General features: G+C 54.6%; 6 protein-coding genes across 6 annotated transcripts, besides 5 other annotated features; 2 read left to right on the top strand and 4 right to left on the bottom strand.

The window, feature by feature from the left end:
• Positions 1-46: 46 nt before the first annotated feature.
• EKO05_0004765 (uncharacterized protein) lies at positions 47-1,525 on the bottom strand (the record flags this gene model as incomplete). The annotated part of the gene is made up of 1 exon (XM_038945657.1): positions 47-1,525. One exon carries the CDS (start codon positions 1,523-1,525, stop codon positions 47-49), a length of 1,479 nt encoding a protein of 492 aa, XP_038799314.1.
• Positions 1,526-2,590: 1,065 nt separating this feature from the next.
• EKO05_0004764 (uncharacterized protein) lies at positions 2,591-4,873 on the bottom strand (the record flags this gene model as incomplete). The annotated part of the gene is made up of 1 exon (XM_038945656.1): positions 2,591-4,873. The coding sequence occupies one exon, from the start codon at positions 4,871-4,873 to the stop codon at positions 2,591-2,593; it is 2,283 nt and encodes a 760-aa protein (XP_038799313.1).
• Positions 4,393-4,561: a tandem repeat.
• Positions 4,874-4,877: 4 nt separating the features above from the next.
• Positions 4,878-4,913: a tandem repeat.
• A 286-nt stretch (positions 4,914-5,199) lies between these two features.
• Positions 5,200-5,227: a tandem repeat.
• Positions 5,228-5,579: 352 nt separating this feature from the next.
• On the top strand, positions 5,580-7,591 carry EKO05_0004763 (uncharacterized protein; the record flags this gene model as incomplete). Its single annotated transcript, XM_038939345.1, has 2 exons — positions 5,580-5,745; positions 5,802-7,591. 2 exons carry the CDS (start codon positions 5,580-5,582, stop codon positions 7,589-7,591), a joined length of 1,956 nt encoding a protein of 651 aa, XP_038799312.1.
• A 370-nt stretch (positions 7,592-7,961) lies between these two features.
• On the bottom strand, positions 7,962-14,147 carry EKO05_0004762 (RNA helicase; the record flags this gene model as incomplete). The annotated part of the gene is made up of 1 exon (XM_038945655.2): positions 7,962-14,147. The coding sequence occupies one exon, from the start codon at positions 14,145-14,147 to the stop codon at positions 7,962-7,964; it is 6,186 nt and encodes a 2,061-aa protein (XP_038799311.2).
• Positions 8,165-8,193: a tandem repeat.
• Positions 14,148-14,366: 219 nt separating the features above from the next.
• On the top strand, positions 14,367-15,395 carry EKO05_0004761 (palmitoyltransferase; the record flags this gene model as incomplete). The annotated part of the gene is made up of 4 exons (XM_038939316.2): positions 14,367-14,585; positions 14,641-14,736; positions 14,836-14,905; positions 14,980-15,395. The coding sequence occupies 4 exons, from the start codon at positions 14,367-14,369 to the stop codon at positions 15,393-15,395; spliced, it is 801 nt and encodes a 266-aa protein (XP_038799310.2).
• Positions 14,397-14,431: a tandem repeat.
• Positions 15,396-15,834: 439 nt separating the features above from the next.
• On the bottom strand, positions 15,835-16,968 carry EKO05_0004760 (uncharacterized protein; the record flags this gene model as incomplete). The annotated part of the gene is made up of 1 exon (XM_038945654.1): positions 15,835-16,968. The coding sequence occupies one exon, from the start codon at positions 16,966-16,968 to the stop codon at positions 15,835-15,837; it is 1,134 nt and encodes a 377-aa protein (XP_038799309.1).
• Between the last annotated feature and the right edge of the window lie 1,390 nt (positions 16,969-18,358).

Below are 18,358 nucleotides of genomic sequence, written 5' to 3'. Positions count from 1 at the left end.
GATGGAATGACGTCCTTTGTTCAAGAACACCATACTGTGTGATATATCACACCTTCACGCCAAGTCTCCAACCCCCAAAGCTGACCCGAGCCGCTATCAATACGACTGCGCTACCAAACAGCATGCAGCCGCCAGATATCCACAGAGCGTCAAACCCACTGTGATCGAGTACCGCTCCACCGATAGGAGTTCCGACGAGAACGCCAAGAGCAACAATGGCGAAACTCTGTCCTAGTCGCGTTCCGATCTTTTCACGTTTATCTTGGGACAGACGGACAATGATGGTCGGAGGAAGAGACACGAAGGAGCCAGAGAAGAAACCGTATAAGGCCATTAAGACACAGATCCCTGCCGAGTTGCTGACGCCCGTGTACGCTATACAGAGCACCCCTGACATGAGACAACACGGAATGACGACATTAAACGGACCCAGGCGGTCAGCGAAAAGGTTGGGAATGATTCTTCCAAAAACGCTGGTCGAGTTCATTATGGTCAGGAGGTAGAAGGCGAGGTTGTCGTTGGTTAAGTGCTTCTCCAGTGCGTACACCTGCGCATAGAAGAAGGGCATGTACAAGCCCATGAACCCGAAGAAGAAGCCGGTGACCTGCAAAGAGTAGGCAGGGATGCAAAAAGCTTTCAGGTCGAGCAGTGAGCGGGACTTGGCTGGCAGCACACGCACGCGCATGCATACGCACGGTACGACCATGGTGGCAAGGATGATGAAGCCTAACACGCGGGTCGTCCAGGCGAACCCGATTTGAGGGAGCAGTTTGTGGAACACAATTGGGTAAACGACGCCGCCAAACGAGCTGCCGGCGGCGGCAATGCCAATGGCCATGCCAATCTTTGTGCTGAAGTAAGTGGATAGGATGGCGACAGAAGGGACAAACAGCGCACCCGTACCGATGCCAATGCAGAAGGCCTGCGCGAGGAGGACCTGCCAGTAGGAAGTGCACAGAGACAACATCATTTGTCCGAAGACTAGCATGAAGGAACCGAAGAGTAGGAGTTCGCGGAAGTAGCCTGCGTCGTAGATGGGACCAGTTAGAGCGCCGACTTCAAGGAGGAGGAACGCTTGGATGGACCCAATCCAGGATATGCTGCTGGGTGAGGACGAGGGGAGGAGTGTCGTTTCGTAGTATGCTTGATAGGATCCAAACGTGTTGACAATACCCCAGCTATTAAACAAGAGGAAGAATCCACCGAGGACTTGTAGCCATGCCCATAGGCCTCCGTTGGGGATGTTCCCTGCATCTCTCACGCTGTGCTTGCTTTTGACTTGCTTCAAAGCCTCCCACTCTTCCCCTTTGGCACCCTTCGCTTCAGTGATTCGGTCATCTTGCGTCACGTACGCTTTCTCCTGTATCTCTTCTACCGGCGCAATGCCAATCTCCAGACTGCGATTCGATTTCTGGCTTGACAGTGGTGTTGTATGCGATAAGTTCTCGATGTTCTTTCCATTGTAGGTTGCTTGTACGGGATCGCGCGACGCTGTGTCGGCGTCCCCCGTTCGGTGGTGGCCCATCTCTCCTTTGGACGGGCTGCAAGGCTGACAGCGAACGCCAACGCTGTAATGGTTTCGGTGCTGGGAGAACAACACTCTTTTTGTCAAATGTGTCCTCGCACAGCGGTTTTGGAACGTCTTCACCAAAGTATCGCTAGTCCAAGGGAGACAAGGAGGTGCACGGCCGTCAACAATATTTCGTGGGAGAGCGAGATACTCAAGACGGTGAAATACTGGGGAGAGTGGATCATAAGGACAGAAGCCCACAATGACCACAACTAAGAAAGCCTATTAGCGAAATGGTAGCAGCGCTGCAGCACGTCCGTTCAACCGTTTGAGGCTTGTTCGGCCATTGTTAAGAGCGAGGTGCACGGCGACAAAACGTGGTTCACCGCATCACTACTTATTGCCGGGCTGTTTCCGTGCATGTTGCGCGACGGGGGCGTTTCGAACTGCTGTTAGCGCTGCCACAGCTTTGCAAGAATTAGTAGGCGTACGGTCAGAGGTGCAACACGTGTAGCGCCGCGATTTGGTAGCGATGAACAGCCGTTGCTGGAAAAATTGTGCGGGTGAAGGAACATGAGCCACTTCTTATGCTATTCCTCTTGGAGACAAACGACAATTCTGTATGTTCCTGGAAGGAATAGCCTTGGTAGGTGTACCCAATAAAACAGCACATGTCGGCATACGCTTTCTTCATCACTCATAAAGGACGCCTTTATGGCTGACTGCTGTCTCATAGAATCCTATATCTCCGCCTCTAAGGCCAGACCACTAATGCCTGTTGGAAAGGAAAATCGATGGTGTACAACGCAAGCCTAGCCTGCCTCGTGCCGTCGTAATCTTGGGGAATATACATCGTCGCTCGTCTCTTGCTTTTCGTCCACCAAAGCGGTGACCGTACCAGTAATCATGATCCAAACACCTAGTACGCAACGCCCAACGCTCGCTATGCTATACATCCTAAAGAGCAAGCCCACCCAAGTTTTATTTAAATTGAAATGTAGGAAACGGTTGTCGAGATGATTCGAACATGTCAGTATATCCTGTCGAATGATCAACGTCCTACGTGTGCGAAGTATCAAATCACGCCTGGCCGTTCGCACGCTGCGCTGAGAGCATGTAACCAGAAGGATGGAGTGGAGAAGTGCCGACATGGTCTACGCGCTCCTCGACGTACAAGCTGTCGAGAAGAGCGCTAGGAACCGTGCTTTCAAGCTGCAGCTGACCTCCGAGTGCCTTCTGTCGACGGATTTCGCGTTCGTCAACAACGTCGTGCAGTACCCTTGCAGCGCCCGTCCATCCAATCTGATTGGCGGTTGCACGGTGATTGAACACGCGGTCGAGAAGAGGAAGCGGCAACGAGAGAAGGATGCTAGACAACGTCCTTGAGACAGGACTCACATGTGCCTCGTCATCAACGGGCGCATCACCGAACTGGATCTTGCTTAGGCGATGGTTGTGTGTTGACGCACGCGCCTCGGCAAGGCTGGGCAGACGAGGGACGTCTCGCAACTCTGGAGCGATCCTGTACAGATTGAAGTCGGCGGGGAAGTTGTAGGCGATGAAATCAATGGCCGAGTTCAGCAGCTCCGCCGCATACAGGTCGTGACCGTCCGAACCGTCCGTGTTGGACGCTGAAGTCGATTCTGCTGCTTGGAGAGCGTAGTGGAGGACCTGCTCAATTGTATCCCAGCGTAGGAGCGCTTTGACGATCTCGACGCCCCGTGCTTGCATGCTGTGAATCTGCAGAACACTACTGGCTGCAACGTAGCTCAGGAGCTGACCCATGCGCCTCCGAGCATCTTTGGTGACGTGAGCAAAAGGCATGTCGGGTGTGTAGTGGCCCAGTCCGTACAAGAATGCCTGCATGGACAGAAGCGGCGCTCCGTAGAGCACCTTGACGGCCTCCTGGATCGACTCGGCCGTGATGAAAGAGCTTGTTGTCAGCACGTCAACGATACGACGGGCGTCTCTGGATCGATGAGCAGGAGGGATGCTGCGGTGCACAGCGTTGGCAACGACGGGGCTGCGGACCACGACGATGCCATGCACAGGCAGGGAGATGTACTGGAACTCGGGCGAACGGACTTGCAGGACGAAATCGGCAAACTCTGGGTTGCCGAACTGTGTAGACAGGTAGGAAGCGAGCTCGAACGGCGACTCACTCATCTCGTCAGAGCGAGGCAAGGCAGTGTTCTGCTGGGGCTGTGTATGCTGCACGTCTGCGCGATCGGTCATGGGCAAGGGCTCGCCGAAGTGTGACTTGCTAGGTGACTGAGAGTGCGACGTGGCTATGCCGTTGGTATTGTAGCGCGTGTCGTGGGGCGAGAAGTGACCCTGGTAGGGATCAGGGTAGGCCGAGTTACCGGGGTTGAAGGGTGGAGAGTGGATGTCAGTGCCGTTGGCGTAGACTGGGTCCGGGGGTGGCGGCATCGAGTAGGGTGGGTAGAGCCAGGGCGCGGCCGCGTCAGATGGGTGGTGGGCGTGTGCAGGGAAGAAAGAGGGCGTGAAGTCAGGTGGTGCGAAGCCGGGTGGAATGCGCGGTACAGACTGGCGATGGCCGTGGCCGGTGGCACCGTACGCTTGTGGAGTCGCAGGTTGGGCTGGCGAGTCGTGGATGATGCGCGCAACAGCGCCGTCTGCACTCGAGTGCGCCGGGTGGAAGGCATGGCCGGTATTCTCAGTGGCTGGCGTACGCATGCCGCCCAAGTTGGAGGGGTAGAAGGGAGGCGGGAGCTCCTTGCGATGCACGCCATTGGTGAGCGGTTTTCTATGCTCGTCGTAGGCGGTGGGGGGTGTGAGACCTGCATGGGCATCGACTGGGGCTTCACCTGCAGCTTGGACTGGGTCTGTGACTGAGGCTACGACTGAAGCTTCCACAGGCACTTCCACTTGAGCTTCAGCTTGGCTTTCGTCTTCACCTCTAGAGCTAGCCTCGGCACCAGCCTTAGCATCAGCTTTGGCATCAGCTTTGGCATCAGCTTTGGCATCAGCTTTGGCATCAGCTTCAGCTTCAACCTTGGCTTCAACCTTGGCTTCAACCTCAGCTCCAGCGCCGGCGCGGGCTCCAGGCTCGTTGCCAGACGTCTTGGACTCGGACGTCTGGGGAGTCTGCACAGCTGCCACCTTCGTCTCCTCCTTGATCTCCTCGCCAGGCGGCGGCGGGGTCTGGGCCACTGCGTCTTGCTTCGGCTGCGTCACAGCGCGCGGCTCCTCGGGCGACGCTCTCCTGGCGGCAGGCACGGCGCGTGATAGGCGGTGCGGAATGGCAGGCACGATGCGCGAGAGCGGACGGCGCGCCTGCTGCTTTTGTTGTTGCTGCTGCTTCGGCACGGGCCTCACGGCGTCGGCAGAGATTGGGGCCATGGCGGGCGGTGGGTGGTGGGTGGTGGTAGCGGTGCAGGTGCAAGTGCCGGGGTCGAGGGAGCGTCGGGAAGGGGCGACTCCAAGATAATTGCGGATCAATGGGCTTGCCAATTATCCTGGAGCGCCGTGCGGGAGGTGGGAGGCGGCGGGTGTGCGAGCAGTGGGGTGCGTCCAAGAGGAGCCCAAGTGTAGTCGCGAAGCCATGTGGGGAGTTTCTTTTTGGCTTAGTCATCGCCTCTTCTCCTCTTCTCTCATGGACCACACTAGACGCCGCCCCATCCCAACACGCTCACCACATCTAGATCCTTCAGCACTCTAACCATCTCATTCAATCCAATCCAATCCAATTCATTCGACTGAGCTCGATTCAGTAGTGACCACGCTGCATCAACACGGCGAGCAACGGCCTTGGGTGTTCTTCTCCCCCCACATGCATCACCATGCCTTCCCCTCAGCACGGTGTTCCCTCCTTCCTGACCTCCTTGCTCCTGCTTGAACCCATCCCACGCCGTCGTCGCCTCCTCTTGTCGGCCCAGATGGCAAGACATCAGCACGTGGCCAAGACAGCACCATGTTTGCTTCCTCACACCATGTCTACTACATCTCCCTCCGAAACTTACTTCCACCATCATCCTAGAGCTACAGCGACATCTCTCTCTTCCCTAGCGTCCTTCATTCACATTCCCTACCCCTGCAACACCTCATCATGGTCTGGACACAACCACGGGCCTCATTCAACAATCGACTGCCCAATCGACGACCTTCCCCGACGCGGACCTTGAAAGACATTCGCTGCTTTGAGTGCCAGGTAGCTACTCCGCCAGGCATCCACCACACACGCCATCTGCACCACGATGAATTTGCACCCACACGTAAGCTAGCGGCTGAGTCTACACTGCTCTCATAGAATCATGCTGAACACTCGCAGCGAACCGCTTCAGCATCCTAGCTGAGCTCGACACCTCCCCAGAGACCAAGTGGGCTTTCGATTTTGTACCAACTTCGACATCCGTAAGGAAACGCCGTGGCAAGCGAGGCAGTAAGCAACAGAGACACAGGCACACTCTGGAGAAGACGCGCAAAGATCTCAAGCCAGATGGTCTGGACGCGATTTGCGATGAGTTGGTTGCACTGCATCCGGACGACAGCGAGCCTGCCGTAGCATCGCAAGAGCCAAACTACAAGATGAGTGAAGGCTTTACATCTTCTGTAAATGCGGTCAGGCATCACTGGGCTCCGCAGTTTCGTCCGAACTCGCTACCAACATCGAACCCCAACAAGCAACCAGAGACCCTCCAGCAAAAATCACAGTACTCTCAATCGCCCTCGACATTGGTCAAGGATCCCTCAATTGACATTTTGCCAAGCAACCGAAAGATACACACTCGATTCTCCCCGTCAGCCTTTCTAAAAGACCTTGTTTCCTTGAACGACTGCGTAGGCGACTGGCCACCGAGAAATTCCTCGCCTGAACCAACATTTCCTCTTCGGATATCCAAAGCGTGCAATACGCCTACTATTGTAACAACTGCGACCTTGACTCAACCAGCAACAGCAGCATGTCGCGCTCCTGTACTGAGTAGGACTACTACACCCCCCTTCAGCCACACAGTTAGGATGCACCTCGCAGGTTCAACAACTCCGTCATCGTCTGCCGACAAGATACCTACCCATAAACGCTTCCCTGCATCTGATCTTTCTTCTCTCAATCTGTGTCCAGCGTCAGCCTCAACAATACCGCCCACTCTTACTCTGCCGCAAGCGCCGACGATCTCCACGATGCCAGCCTACCCCCCTCTACCATCTTCGCTAGTGGAAACAACGATTACATCGATCATATCGCCAATTATCTCCAGACCGTTTGCCAAATCAATCGCTCCACCTCCAGCTTCAACGATACAGCAATCTCCGACAATTCATCCACCGCATCCGTCTATTTCGCCTTTGAGTTGGCAGGAAATGTCGGAAGGTATCACCGTCTTCCATTCGCCGCCGCCGGTCCTGATTACTGCACCCGCCGCCTTCCCTTACCTGTTTGTTTACCCACCACGGCCATGGGCATCAATGACTGTGTGTAGATATCTTCTCAAAGACACAGCCGCAGCGCCAAGTGTGCTGGGGAGGCTTGCATCCAGCCCTCCTTCTGTGATACAGAAGGAGCTAGAACACTTCCTGGATATGGGTCACGCCAACGACTGTTGGTGCTTAAGCTCCAGCCACACACAATGTACTGCTTATCCAGTCATGGCCAGTACTACCATCAGTGAACCTTGTCTTTTTCCATCGCTAGTCGTAGAAGAGCCTACATCTGCTTGGCGCACATCAACCGCTGATGTAGTAGTGGGTGATTCTCAACTGTCCCACAACCTACCAGATCTCCAAGACGACATCGAGAGTAGCTCTTCTGATAGCGATGCTGTGCTTTTAACGCCTTCATCTGAGAGTTCCTGGTCTGTATTCGAAGATCTGATGACGTTGAATCAAGGCTCGCAACCCATCGCATTTGACGATGATGGATGGGTTGCAGTATCTAGTCACGGGCAAGGACGAAGATCAAGCTCTTTGTCCTCGCCCTCAGCCTCAGATACCCAGGTTTTGACACCAGATCATGTTACGAATCCTACTTCGCCCGTCAATCTCCTCCCTTCGCTTCCGCAAACCCCGCTGATGTCGGCCTACCAAGCTAGGGTGTCCGATATCGAGAGCAAGATGGACTAGGGAGCGTCTCGTTATTCGATGGAGTCTCCGGGGCCCTTCTCGCAAGACAAGAGATACGACGTGAACTTGGGGCCTGAGATTGTACCTACAGGCGCTGTTCAATGGCCAACGTTGCAGGAAGCTATGATAATCAAGCCGAAAAGGAAGGAAGCGGGCCGAACCTATGATGATGAGTGGGGTGGCAAGGTATGGGACGGAGTCACAGATTGGTTCATGTGATCCATTCCTCATTTTCTGCTGATGGGTTGGATGACGATAAGCTGGGTAGGGCAACAGTGGACAGGAACCTGGGATCGGTTGAACATGAATGGCATGAAAACACACTTCAATGGAGTGCGCAAGTGAATTCGTAGATGAAACCACAGTGCAACTACAAGTTATCGTTATCCCACACACCCGCGCCTCCCTCCTTCTTCTTCCCTCCGTCCTCCACGACCGGCGCCATCGGTATCTCTACACCGTCGATACGCCACCTCATCCCAATGTACGAATCGCTGTACACGCTCACGTCCACCTTCTTGCCTTGTGCCTCAGGCGGTAGAGATACCTTGGCGAAAGCGTGCAATTTTGCTCCTCCAGCTCCAGCTCCAGCTCCAGCTCCACCATGGCCACCCTCTCTACTTGCATCTACAACCGCACCTGTGCTTCCGTTGCCAGTTGCGGCGATTTGCTTGTCCGCCCCGCGACCTCCACGACTTCCACGACTTCCACGACCTCTACTGACGGCTCCGCTTCCTCGTCCAGCCCCCGCTTCTGAAGCTGTCAGCTGCTTCTGTCCACCACGTCCGCCGTGGCCGCGGCCACGACCTCCAGGTCCCGACCGAGTCGGATCCACCCAGTTCACCCTCTTTAATGCAATGATCTCATCTGTGCTGCTGTAGCTCAACACGAAGAAGAACCCTTCCGTCTGCGGCTTTGGGTACCGTGGCGCGTAAATACGCACACCGCCATTCTGAATGCGCGCTGGGTTTTGACGCGTCATGTTCAACGAGAAAGATACGGCGTTGTACGTGCCCAAGGAAAGGTGCAGAATCGGGAGGCGAGCGATGGGCTCCATGTTGCGCTTCAGCATTGGCGCCGTCACCCCGGCAAAGCGCAGCGCTTTCTCGAGGTTTGCGGAAGAGGAGGCGGACGCCTCCTGCAGTGTCTTTGGTGAGGCGCGTGGATGCTCGATACGCTTCCTCTCCTCTGTGGGCTCAACATTGGGTAAGAGCGAGAGCGGACCGTCGTCAGGCCAGCGTGCGCTCTTAATACACTGCAGCAAGGCAATCATCTGTGTACAAGAACTTACGTAGCCCAACTCAGTCAAGACATCGATACTAGCTTGCACGATACGGATCGACTGGTCAAGGACCGAGTTCAAGTCACCCACGTAATCGCTGATAGGCAGGTCGATGCGCGAAAAGTGTGCCTGTAGCAGCAAAAAGGATTTGACGTGTGGATCCCACATCGGCAGACCGAAGTGGTCTGCACTCAGCGGCAGAGCTTTGGAGAGCTCGGCATTGATGAGATCTTCGTTGTGTCGTACAGGAAGCTCGTCGTATTCAGTCGCGTGTGATATCCATGTCAATGCATCAAGGAAGGTTGCATTTCTCTTCGCGTGCGCGACAAGGTAACGGATTGTCTTGTGTGACAGGTAGTAGTAGGACATGATCTTGCCGAGCGGGGTGGAGTCGACTTCACCTGTGGGTTCGACAGCCGCACAGGATGAGTCGTGGAGTTCTTTCAGTGAGGTCTCCACAAGATTGATCATGTAGTCATTTGCCATGGATTGAGCAGCGATGGTGTTGTGTTCTTCCGCAGAGATTTCGAGACCATAGAAAGATGGGTTCTTGTGCAATCGGCGGAAGAAGAAGGTCCAGGTTAGGTAGTCCAGAGCGTCTTGCTTTGTGCCAATGGTGCCGGCTGAGATCTCGGCGCCCAAATGGTTGTCCAAAACGTTGTGCAGCGAAGACTCAACAGGGAAACCAGTGTGCAGGAAGTGCTTGTAGAACTCCTTCTTCGCGTCCTGCGTGAAGATACGCGCGATGCCTGAAGAATCAAACTGCGGACGTCCGGCACGACCTAGCATCTGAAGCACATCTGTCAGGTCCATATCCTTGTATCCTTCAGACTTGGCATCAAAAAACTGTGTGCCCTTGACGACCACTAGATGAGCTGGCAAGTTGACTCCCCAAGCCAAAGTGCTAGTAGCGACAAGGATCTGGATCTTGTTGTTGGCGAAGAGCTCCTCAGACAGGGAACGATCGCTTTCGACCAGACCCGCGTGATGGAGACCGATGCCGAAGCTCAGAGCCTCTCGCAGGGCGTCATCTTTGACCCGCTCAAGATTCAGAGCTAAGTCATCTTCCGACATGCGGAGAAAACGCCTGGGATTGTCCTCCATGCCGCAGAAGTTGATCAGGTCGCGAGCAGTTAGGCGCGTCTGACGACGCGACGCTACGAATACGATGACTGGCTTCTCTGGCGAATGTTGCTTGATAGCGAGGAACGTGGGCCGGTTCATCGACTGCATAAGCGCACAGAATCCTCGCTGCTCGGGAAAGCCATCAATAAATATCTCCAGCGGCACAGGGCGGACAGAGTGACGGAAGTTGAAGAGCCCCTCTTTCACACCGAGCCAGTTGCCGAGGTCTGAAGCATTCGCGCAAGCGGTCGACATTCCGAGCAGACGGATAGATCCACCTTCTTTCTGCGAAGCAATGTAGTTCATACGGGACACAATGATCTCGAGAATGGGACCACGGTCACCGCCGAGCAAGTGGATCTCGTCGATGATGACCAAACTGACCTGACGAACATAGCCACGAGTCTGCCAGCTACGACTGATACCATCCCATTTCTCAGGCGTGGTAATGATTATGTCTGCGTCGCGTATTGTGCGGGTATCTGGCGTGTTATCACCAGTCAATTCAACAAGCTTGAGCCCCATTGGTCCAGCAAGGCGCTTGCCCCAGTCCTGCACTCGCTCTCGAACGAGCGCCTTCATAGGTGCAATATAAACAACCTTTGAGCCTGGCTTCTCTCTGAAAGCCCACCACATGGCAAGCTCAGCTGCGACTGTCTTACCACTACCTGTGGGCGAACCAAGAAGCACGTTCGCCGGGGTATGGTATAAACAGTGGAAGATCTGTGTTTGCATGGGATTGAAGTACTGGAAGCGCTGGGCGTACAGCTCCTCTAGAAGTGGGTTTTTCAGAGCTGCGATCGGTAACGGCTGCAGGTCAAGCAGATCGGTGTAAACGCTCTCCGTATCTGGCCGAATAAGATGCTGGAAAGAGATCGGATGCACTGTCTCCGCACCCAGCCACCGATCAGAAACAGCGCGCACATAAATTTGTGTCGGTAACGGATCTGTGAGCGGGATTGTGAAGTTCAGTTCGTGATCATCGTAAAGCTTCTTACGAGACAAGATGAAGAACTCATAGTGGTAGATCTCTGAGGTTTCCGAGTTCTCTACCCAGATCCAGAACGATTCTGATGTGCCGTGATGGCGGTCGTTCCACCTGAACTCGGGCGTGAGCCACAAGCGAATGCGGAGAACGTCGCGGTTGAGAGGCGCAATCTCAGATTCAATACCAAGTGTCGGGAAGTTGTCCAAGAGCTTTGAGATAACTCCGCCCATCTTCGTGTTGTGCACTAGGTCACCGATCTCTCGTGATTCCATATCGCGCAGTGCCTCGATTGACGTATATCTCTGATCAAGCGCTCGCAACACTGGCTGGGGGAGATCGAACTGATGTAGGGGATGCTCTATAGACCACACTTGGTGTTCAATAGACTGGCAAAGGCTCAGCAGGACCAAACATTGGTACCCCCAGCGCCTATTAAGCGCTATCATAAACAATGCCCTGGCGATACGCGAAGCGTTCTGCTTAATGTAGTTAGTGTCCGAGACGAGCGTGAAGTCCTCTAGTCGTGCTCTGGAGATATGGGCCTGTAGAAGGTAGTTCGTCTTGCCGTGAGCTGTAGCGTAACCACCTTTGACTTCAGTAATGACATAGCCCTCTTCCTTGAGTGCCGATAATTCTTTTTCCTCGGTCTCACGAGACTGAACTTGGTCGAACTCGCCGCTCATACTGACCATGGCCAGAGCATCAGCGTCTGTGCTTCGAGGGCGCATCATAGTGTTAAAGATCTCGATACTCGATTGCTGAACATAGAACTGGCTTGCAATACGCCCGACATCCTTGGAGCGGAGATCCTCTGTGGTCTCGTTGAAGATGATCATCTGACTCTTCTGCAGGACGCGTGCAGCATCGATGATAAGCTTACGCCTCCTTCCGACAAGTTGCGGATCGTCTCTAATCTCGGCCCATTCGATGCCATAGAGCAAGGGGCTCTTTTGCATTCTGACGAATAAGTAGGAATAACCCAGCCATTGCACTGCCTCTGAGACTGTGGTGACTGTACCAAGCGAGATCTCGGCATTGAGGTTGTCAACAAGCTTGGAAGAGAACCTTGACTCGATAGGCTGCTGTTCTGTAATTGCACGCATGTAATGGTCAAGGCGGTCATGGGTCGTGCAGATAAAACCGATACCAGTGTCTTGGAATTGAGGACGACCGGCACGACCAAAGATCTGCAGGACATCCAGAATACCGAGATCTGTAAACTTGCCTTCTTGGGCGTTGTACACCTGAGTGCCTTTGATAAGAACTGCAGCGGCTGGCAGGTTGACACCCCAGGCTAGGGTTGCTGTACAGCAAAGGATTTTGATAATACCCTCGGCAAAGAGACGCTCGACAAGGTTGCGGTCTGAGCGAGGCATACCAGCGTGATGAGTGCCCATACCTTTACCAAGCAGCTCTCGAAGCTCACGTCCCTTTGATTGCTTCATGTCGCGCACAGCAGCATCGTACTTGGGATGTTCTGTCGGATCGAAAAGGTCACTGCACTGATCGTCCACGGCCTGGTCGAAAAGTCGACGTGCGGTCTTCACGGTATCCTTTCTGGAATGTACAAAGACCATGATCTGATGTCCTCGCTCGAGCATCTGCTTGACCTTGTTGAAAGCGACCTGTTCTAGGTTCTCGCGGGATTTCATGGTGCCAGGCTTGCCCTTGGCACCGATGAAATGCTGCTCCAGAGGCACAGGACGAAACGAAGCGTCGAAATAGAACAGCCCGGCCATCTTGTTCACGCGGAGGAAGTCTGCAACATCAACGTAGTTGGGCAGTGTAGCGGAAAGACCAACGATGCGGATGAGAGACTGTGTGCTCTCGACCTGTCTTTGGGTTCTGGCCACCAAGCTCTCCAATACAGCACCGCGTTCATCGTGCAACATATGAACCTCGTCGATGATCAACAGACGCACCTTCTGCACAAGCTCAGTGTCTCCCGTGCTCTTTCTCGTTACAACGTCCCATTTCTCTGGTGTTGTGACAATGATCTGAGTGTCCAGGATCTCGGCTTTGGTGAGATGCATGTCTCCAGTCAACTCACGCGCCTTGATGCCTAGCCAAGCCAGGCGCTTTCCGAGCTTCTCTGTGACTTCAGCAGCAAGCGCTTTCATGGGTGCTACATAGATGATCTTGAAATCCTCCATGCTGACTGTGAAATCGGTGGCCTCAGGCTCCTCGATTGGGTTGGGCAAGATGTTCTTGCCGATGGTGTTGAGGATGGTCAGCATCGCTGCGTCAGTCTTACCGGCACCAGTAGGCGCGCAGATGAGCATGTTCTCGCTCGTCTTGTACGCCACAGGGAAAACCAGGCTCTGCATGCGGTTGAGAGCTTTGTAACCTTTGAATGTGCGCTGGCAGAGACCGTCCAGTTCGCTGATTTCGACGAGCCTCCGACCGGCTCCAATAGTCCCTACTGGCATCGCAGGAATCTCGTATTCTTCGTAGAGATTGTCGTCGTGGTGCTTGTGGTTGGTGGGAAGCGCATATTTCTTGCCGTAAGCAGAGAGCTTATTGCCAGCTGAGTAGGTCTGGTAGACATGTGGGTACTGTGGTCCTGTGCGGTCAACTGCAGCTGACAGAGTGGTGTTTTTGTGCTCCCAGTCTTGCCTGCGCAACGCTTCTTCGCGCTCGGCTCGGGTCAGAAGACGGCCAGAGACGCCGTTGTGTTCGCCAGGAGTTGGCTCGAGCAACGAGCGAGTAATGTCCTTGCGATGTGCGATGAGATCGGCCACCAGGTCCAGCTCTCCATAGCCGACAATCTCTGCTAGCATCATCTGCAGCTCCTCGTTGTTGCTGTCGCTGCTGAGGATTGCCAGGATCTGATCTTTGAGGGCTCCGGCATCCAGGCCAGAGCTTCGTTGGGCGACGCCCTCGCATTTGGTGGACAGCCATCGCTGGTCGTAGGCGCTGCTTCCACTTGATGCATCTTGGAACTGCTCGAGGTGGTCGCTGCTGTACTCGTCTTCGTATTCGTCGCTGATGATGTCCCAGATGTCTTCCCCGCTTGCAGTGCCTGAGAAGTCGTCGTCGTCGAATTCCAGATCATCACCATAGGCTGGCACTTTCTCAGCCTCTGTGGGCAGGTTCAGTTCTGCGATAGCTTTGCGCATGGTGGCGAGCTGCTCCAGCCATTGCGCCTGCGCTGCGTCCATTGCGGAAGACGCCATTGCGGCCAGGCGATTGTGCTGGAGAGGATGGAGTCTGACAGGGAGGAAGTGAGGCAGAGGGTTGAGCAGTGGGTTGGTTCTTCACCAGCAGCTGTTTCTGCAGGCGGAACCCTCTCAGAGTTTCCCATCGATGACGGTGTGACGGGGACTGCCTGGTCGCGTCCAACTGCCCCACCCCCGCGTAGCGCTGGTTGACATAAGCAGATGCCGCGGAGGCGCTGCGCTGCGTGTGGGGAGCACGAGCACGAGCACGAACACGAACACGAACATACACACACGGTCACGTCCAGGCAGCTTGGTCTTGAAACACGCCCTTCCCGCACTTACGAACAACTGCACCCTTGGCCTTGTCGCTCCAAACTCTACGCCCCTTCCACGAACCTGCCCTTCCCCGCCGCCACCATGAAGGTCGTGTACATTGGTGTAGGCGCCCCCCTCACCGCCGCTTGCGACTCGAGCATCTGACCAGCGCCTCCAGATCTTCAACAACGAGGCCAAGCCTGCCGTCGAGCTGACATGCGAACGCGAACTCTCGTCCTACGGCCGCTTCACAAGAGGCAGCATCTCCGAATTCGTACGCCGTCCCAGTCCAGCCTGCAATCCTTGGCAGGCCATGCTACACAGTGGATGCTTGCGCTGTGAGCAGCAGCCCGTGAGAACTAACAAGACCTAGTTGACCTTCTTCGCCGGTGAAGTCGCCCAGCGAACAAGGCCAGGCCAGAGGCAGGACGTCGAGGAGAAGGGTAAGAAGCGCCGTCGCTTGCACCCCAACAGCGTCTGTGTTTGCGTTTGCGTTTGCGACTGACACGCCTCACAGAGTACACATTCCACGCCTACGGCCGCACAGAAGGAATTTGCGGCATCGTAATCACCGACGACGAGTACCCCACCATTGTCGCCCACCGCGTCCTCTCCAAGATTGTCGACGAGTTTGTCACAAAGTACCCCCGAACCGCCTACGCAAACTTCGCCAAAGGCTCACCCCAGCTCAGCTTCCCCGAGCTCAAGCAGTACATCACGCAGTACCAGGACCCGGCCCAGGCAGACAGCATCGTCAAGATCCAAAAGGAGCTCGACGAGACCAAGATTGTCCTGCACAAGACCATCGAGAGCGTGCTAGAGCGCGGCGAGAAGATTGACAATCTGGTCGCCAAGAGTGACGGCCTGAGTGCGCAGAGCAAGATGTTCTATACCCAGGCGAAGAAGCAGAATTCTTGCTGTCTCGTCATGTAGACACCACGTTGGCAGCACCTCGGAAGAAGGGAGGCTGGCATGGCGTTGGGCTTGTAGTTTGACTAGTGCAATGAACATACCCTTTTGAATGAACCTATCGATGTCTCGGTGCTCAAGACCATTCGCGCCGCTGGCGTGCTGAACGAAGCTGAACCCGCACACAGAACTAAGTTGCTCATCGCAGGCATAGAATTCCACTAGTTGTTGTGTATTAAGCTAACACTACCAACACGTCCTGTTCTACCCCAGACTCATCTTGTTCTTCTCCAGATTACCATCCCATCGCACGACTGGGCGTGCCGGGTGTCTTTTCTTCTTCGACTGCTCTTAGCTGCCTTCAATCCTCTTCGTCAACACAACGTACTACATGGCCGACGTGTTTGAAAAGCGTCGTTATTTTCGTGGTATGCGTGTCATCTCCACGGCTTTTCGAGCATCTTCAGTCTTCTCCAAACACCACAAAACTACAGTCCTCTTCGACTTCGTAGTAGATGTAGTCGCTTCCGTCAGTTTCGTCGTCCAACTCCCAATCGCTATCGTCATCATCGCCCTCCTCGTCCTCCTCCTCGTCCTCCTCCTCGTCATCCTCGTCGTCTAACCTTGGAAGCTCGAGCAATCCCTCCGACTCGGCCATCGCGTTCTCTGTTTTGCGAACCACAGCTTCGGCGCTTCGAATGACGTCGGTCAATATCCCGCACGTTTGTGTGAAATCATAGAAGTTTACCACATTAGCGTCCGACTCGCTCGTTCCTTCCCCGAGCAAGACAGGTGCACGCGAGTAGTCCTCTGAATCCTCTGAAATGGCGTCGTCCTCTTCGTCTTGCTCCAGCAAGGCGTACTTGCCAGGTTCGTAACGAGGAGATCTTCGTCGGTAATAGTCTAGTGGCCGACATAACTCAAAATCGGTATCTGGCGCGAAATTGACAGTCTTTGCTTTCTTGCGCTGTTGCAGTCGCGGTTCTGTAAAGGCGCCGGCTTCAGACCAGTACAAATCAAGCGCCCGGCTTGCTGTGCGAATGTCCTCATTCTTCCATTCGGGATGCTGCGCGAACCATTTGGCTTCTTCTTCGGCCAGCTGCTCGAGCTCTCCTAAGTAGCGCAAAGCCTGAAGCTTACCTGCGACAAAGATATCGTACAAGCTCTCCTGGTGAGGTGATGCGGTCATGCAACAGGACGGTGCACGACCCCCAGCATCCCTGAGCGCTTTCTCCAACGCTCGCGTATAGCTAATGTACATGTCGACCGTACACAAAGGACATCGCTTCCTCAGCTGGCCGGCTGTGATAGGGTGCATGGCATGTCGACACAATATAGCAGTGGGTGGCTTATCTGCGGTAAGGGGCTTGACGTGTTCAGCCACGTCTTCGAAAACATCGGAGAAGTAGCCGGAATCCTGTTTTCTAAGCCATTGTTGAAAATCCTCATATTCGTCTGCCGTTGGAATGAAACCTTGTTCGCTCGGCTTCAACGTTGTGTGCAGATTTTGCCATCGTCTATATTGCTTCATCTCACGTGGCGTGAATATCGCATTCGCCGAAACGTCGTTCCGGACGCGTGAGGCAGCCGAAGACATATTGCTGCGAAGACGGTTTGAAATCGTGGTCCGGAACGCTTGAGGCCAGACTAAGCTTGACGATCGGAACTTCAACGCGTCTTTGAAGCGTCAAGTCGTCCAGTCGAAAGTCAAGAGTCGAAAGTCGTTGAATGCGCTTTGCAAGGGCCTGGCCTTCACCAGAGTACGGATTTCGCGTTTTTTACGTGTGCTTATTCGTGAAATGAAAGCACTCGCTTTGTTGTTGTGGCTGTGGAGGTGTGCCAAAGGCAGACTGTGTCGTGGGAATAGTCTCGACGTGTCCGAATCAGATTCTCACAGTGCGCTTGCGTGCTGCTGTGGCGGCCAATTGTGTAGAAATAAGTCGTGTCTACACAGCGCGTTCAAACTCCGTGGCGACCGCTGACAAGAATGATATGGCCAAACTTCTCAGTCTTAGGGAGATTGGAGTACCACGAAAAAGCCATGACTCTGGTGCAGAGGTGATCCATTCCAAGCTCTTTCCAGGCGTGTTTGTGGGTTTGCAGCCTTTCACACGCTGTTCTTCAATTGCCCCCGTTGGCTTGGCAGCTGATGCGGGGTGGACGCTGTCGCAGCGGGACAAGGGGGTCCTGCTGTTGATGAGGCGTGTGAGCGTGTTTGCTGCACCCTTTGCGTTATTACTGGAAAGCCCTGTTGTGGGCCTGAGTGATGTCGTCGGTGTGGAGAGAGAAGACTGGAGGCGGAGCGGCAGCGACGGGAGATGGGAGCGTGTGCGTGTGCGTCAGCGTCATGAGGGCCGAATTCACCTCGGAAAGCAGGCGGTTCCGTTCCGTTTGCGCGTGGGAAAACGACATTCCTTCGCATGCGCCACCTCGCTCATCCTACACCACCACGCTTGCAGTTGATACTACCAAACACCACGCCGACCTCGACCACCGCTCCAAATCGTTGTGCGTTCGGTCGTCGCGGAGCGCCATCATGTTATTGGCAGTATTGAAAGCCTGGCCGGCGACGAAGGCTCATGACACACCCCCATGAAAATGAGATTCGCGCATCTATCGAGGCATGCATGGAGCCTTGTCGAGACCTAGTCTTGATTCGCAGCTCTAAATCGAGTGGCTTTGTGCATGGTCTAGGGCTGCAGCTATTATAAGGCTGAGTTTTGCAAGCAAGCCGTGTCTTTTCAGCTGAGTGCTGAGGAGCAGATAAATCCTTCACTCCCCGCCTTCTTTGGTCTTGACAAAACTGGAACCACTCGGCCGCCTCGATGGCTTATAGTCCATACAATGCTCAGACACAGTCGTACCTCGATTACGTCGGCCGACTAGATCAGGATAATCAGCGATTTTCCTGGCTTCTGCGGTTTCTGACATCTGAACCAGCCTTCCTCGAAGAGCACATACACCCTGTCCAGCTTGGTAGCACTAGC

Source organism: Ascochyta rabiei, chromosome 7 (genome assembly GCF_004011695.2).
Source record: "Ascochyta rabiei chromosome 7, complete sequence".
Lineage (NCBI taxonomy): Eukaryota > Fungi > Ascomycota > Dothideomycetes > Pleosporales > Didymellaceae > Ascochyta > Ascochyta rabiei.
Note: the sequence above shows the minus strand (reverse complement) of the source record. Positions and strands in the feature narration are given on the sequence as shown.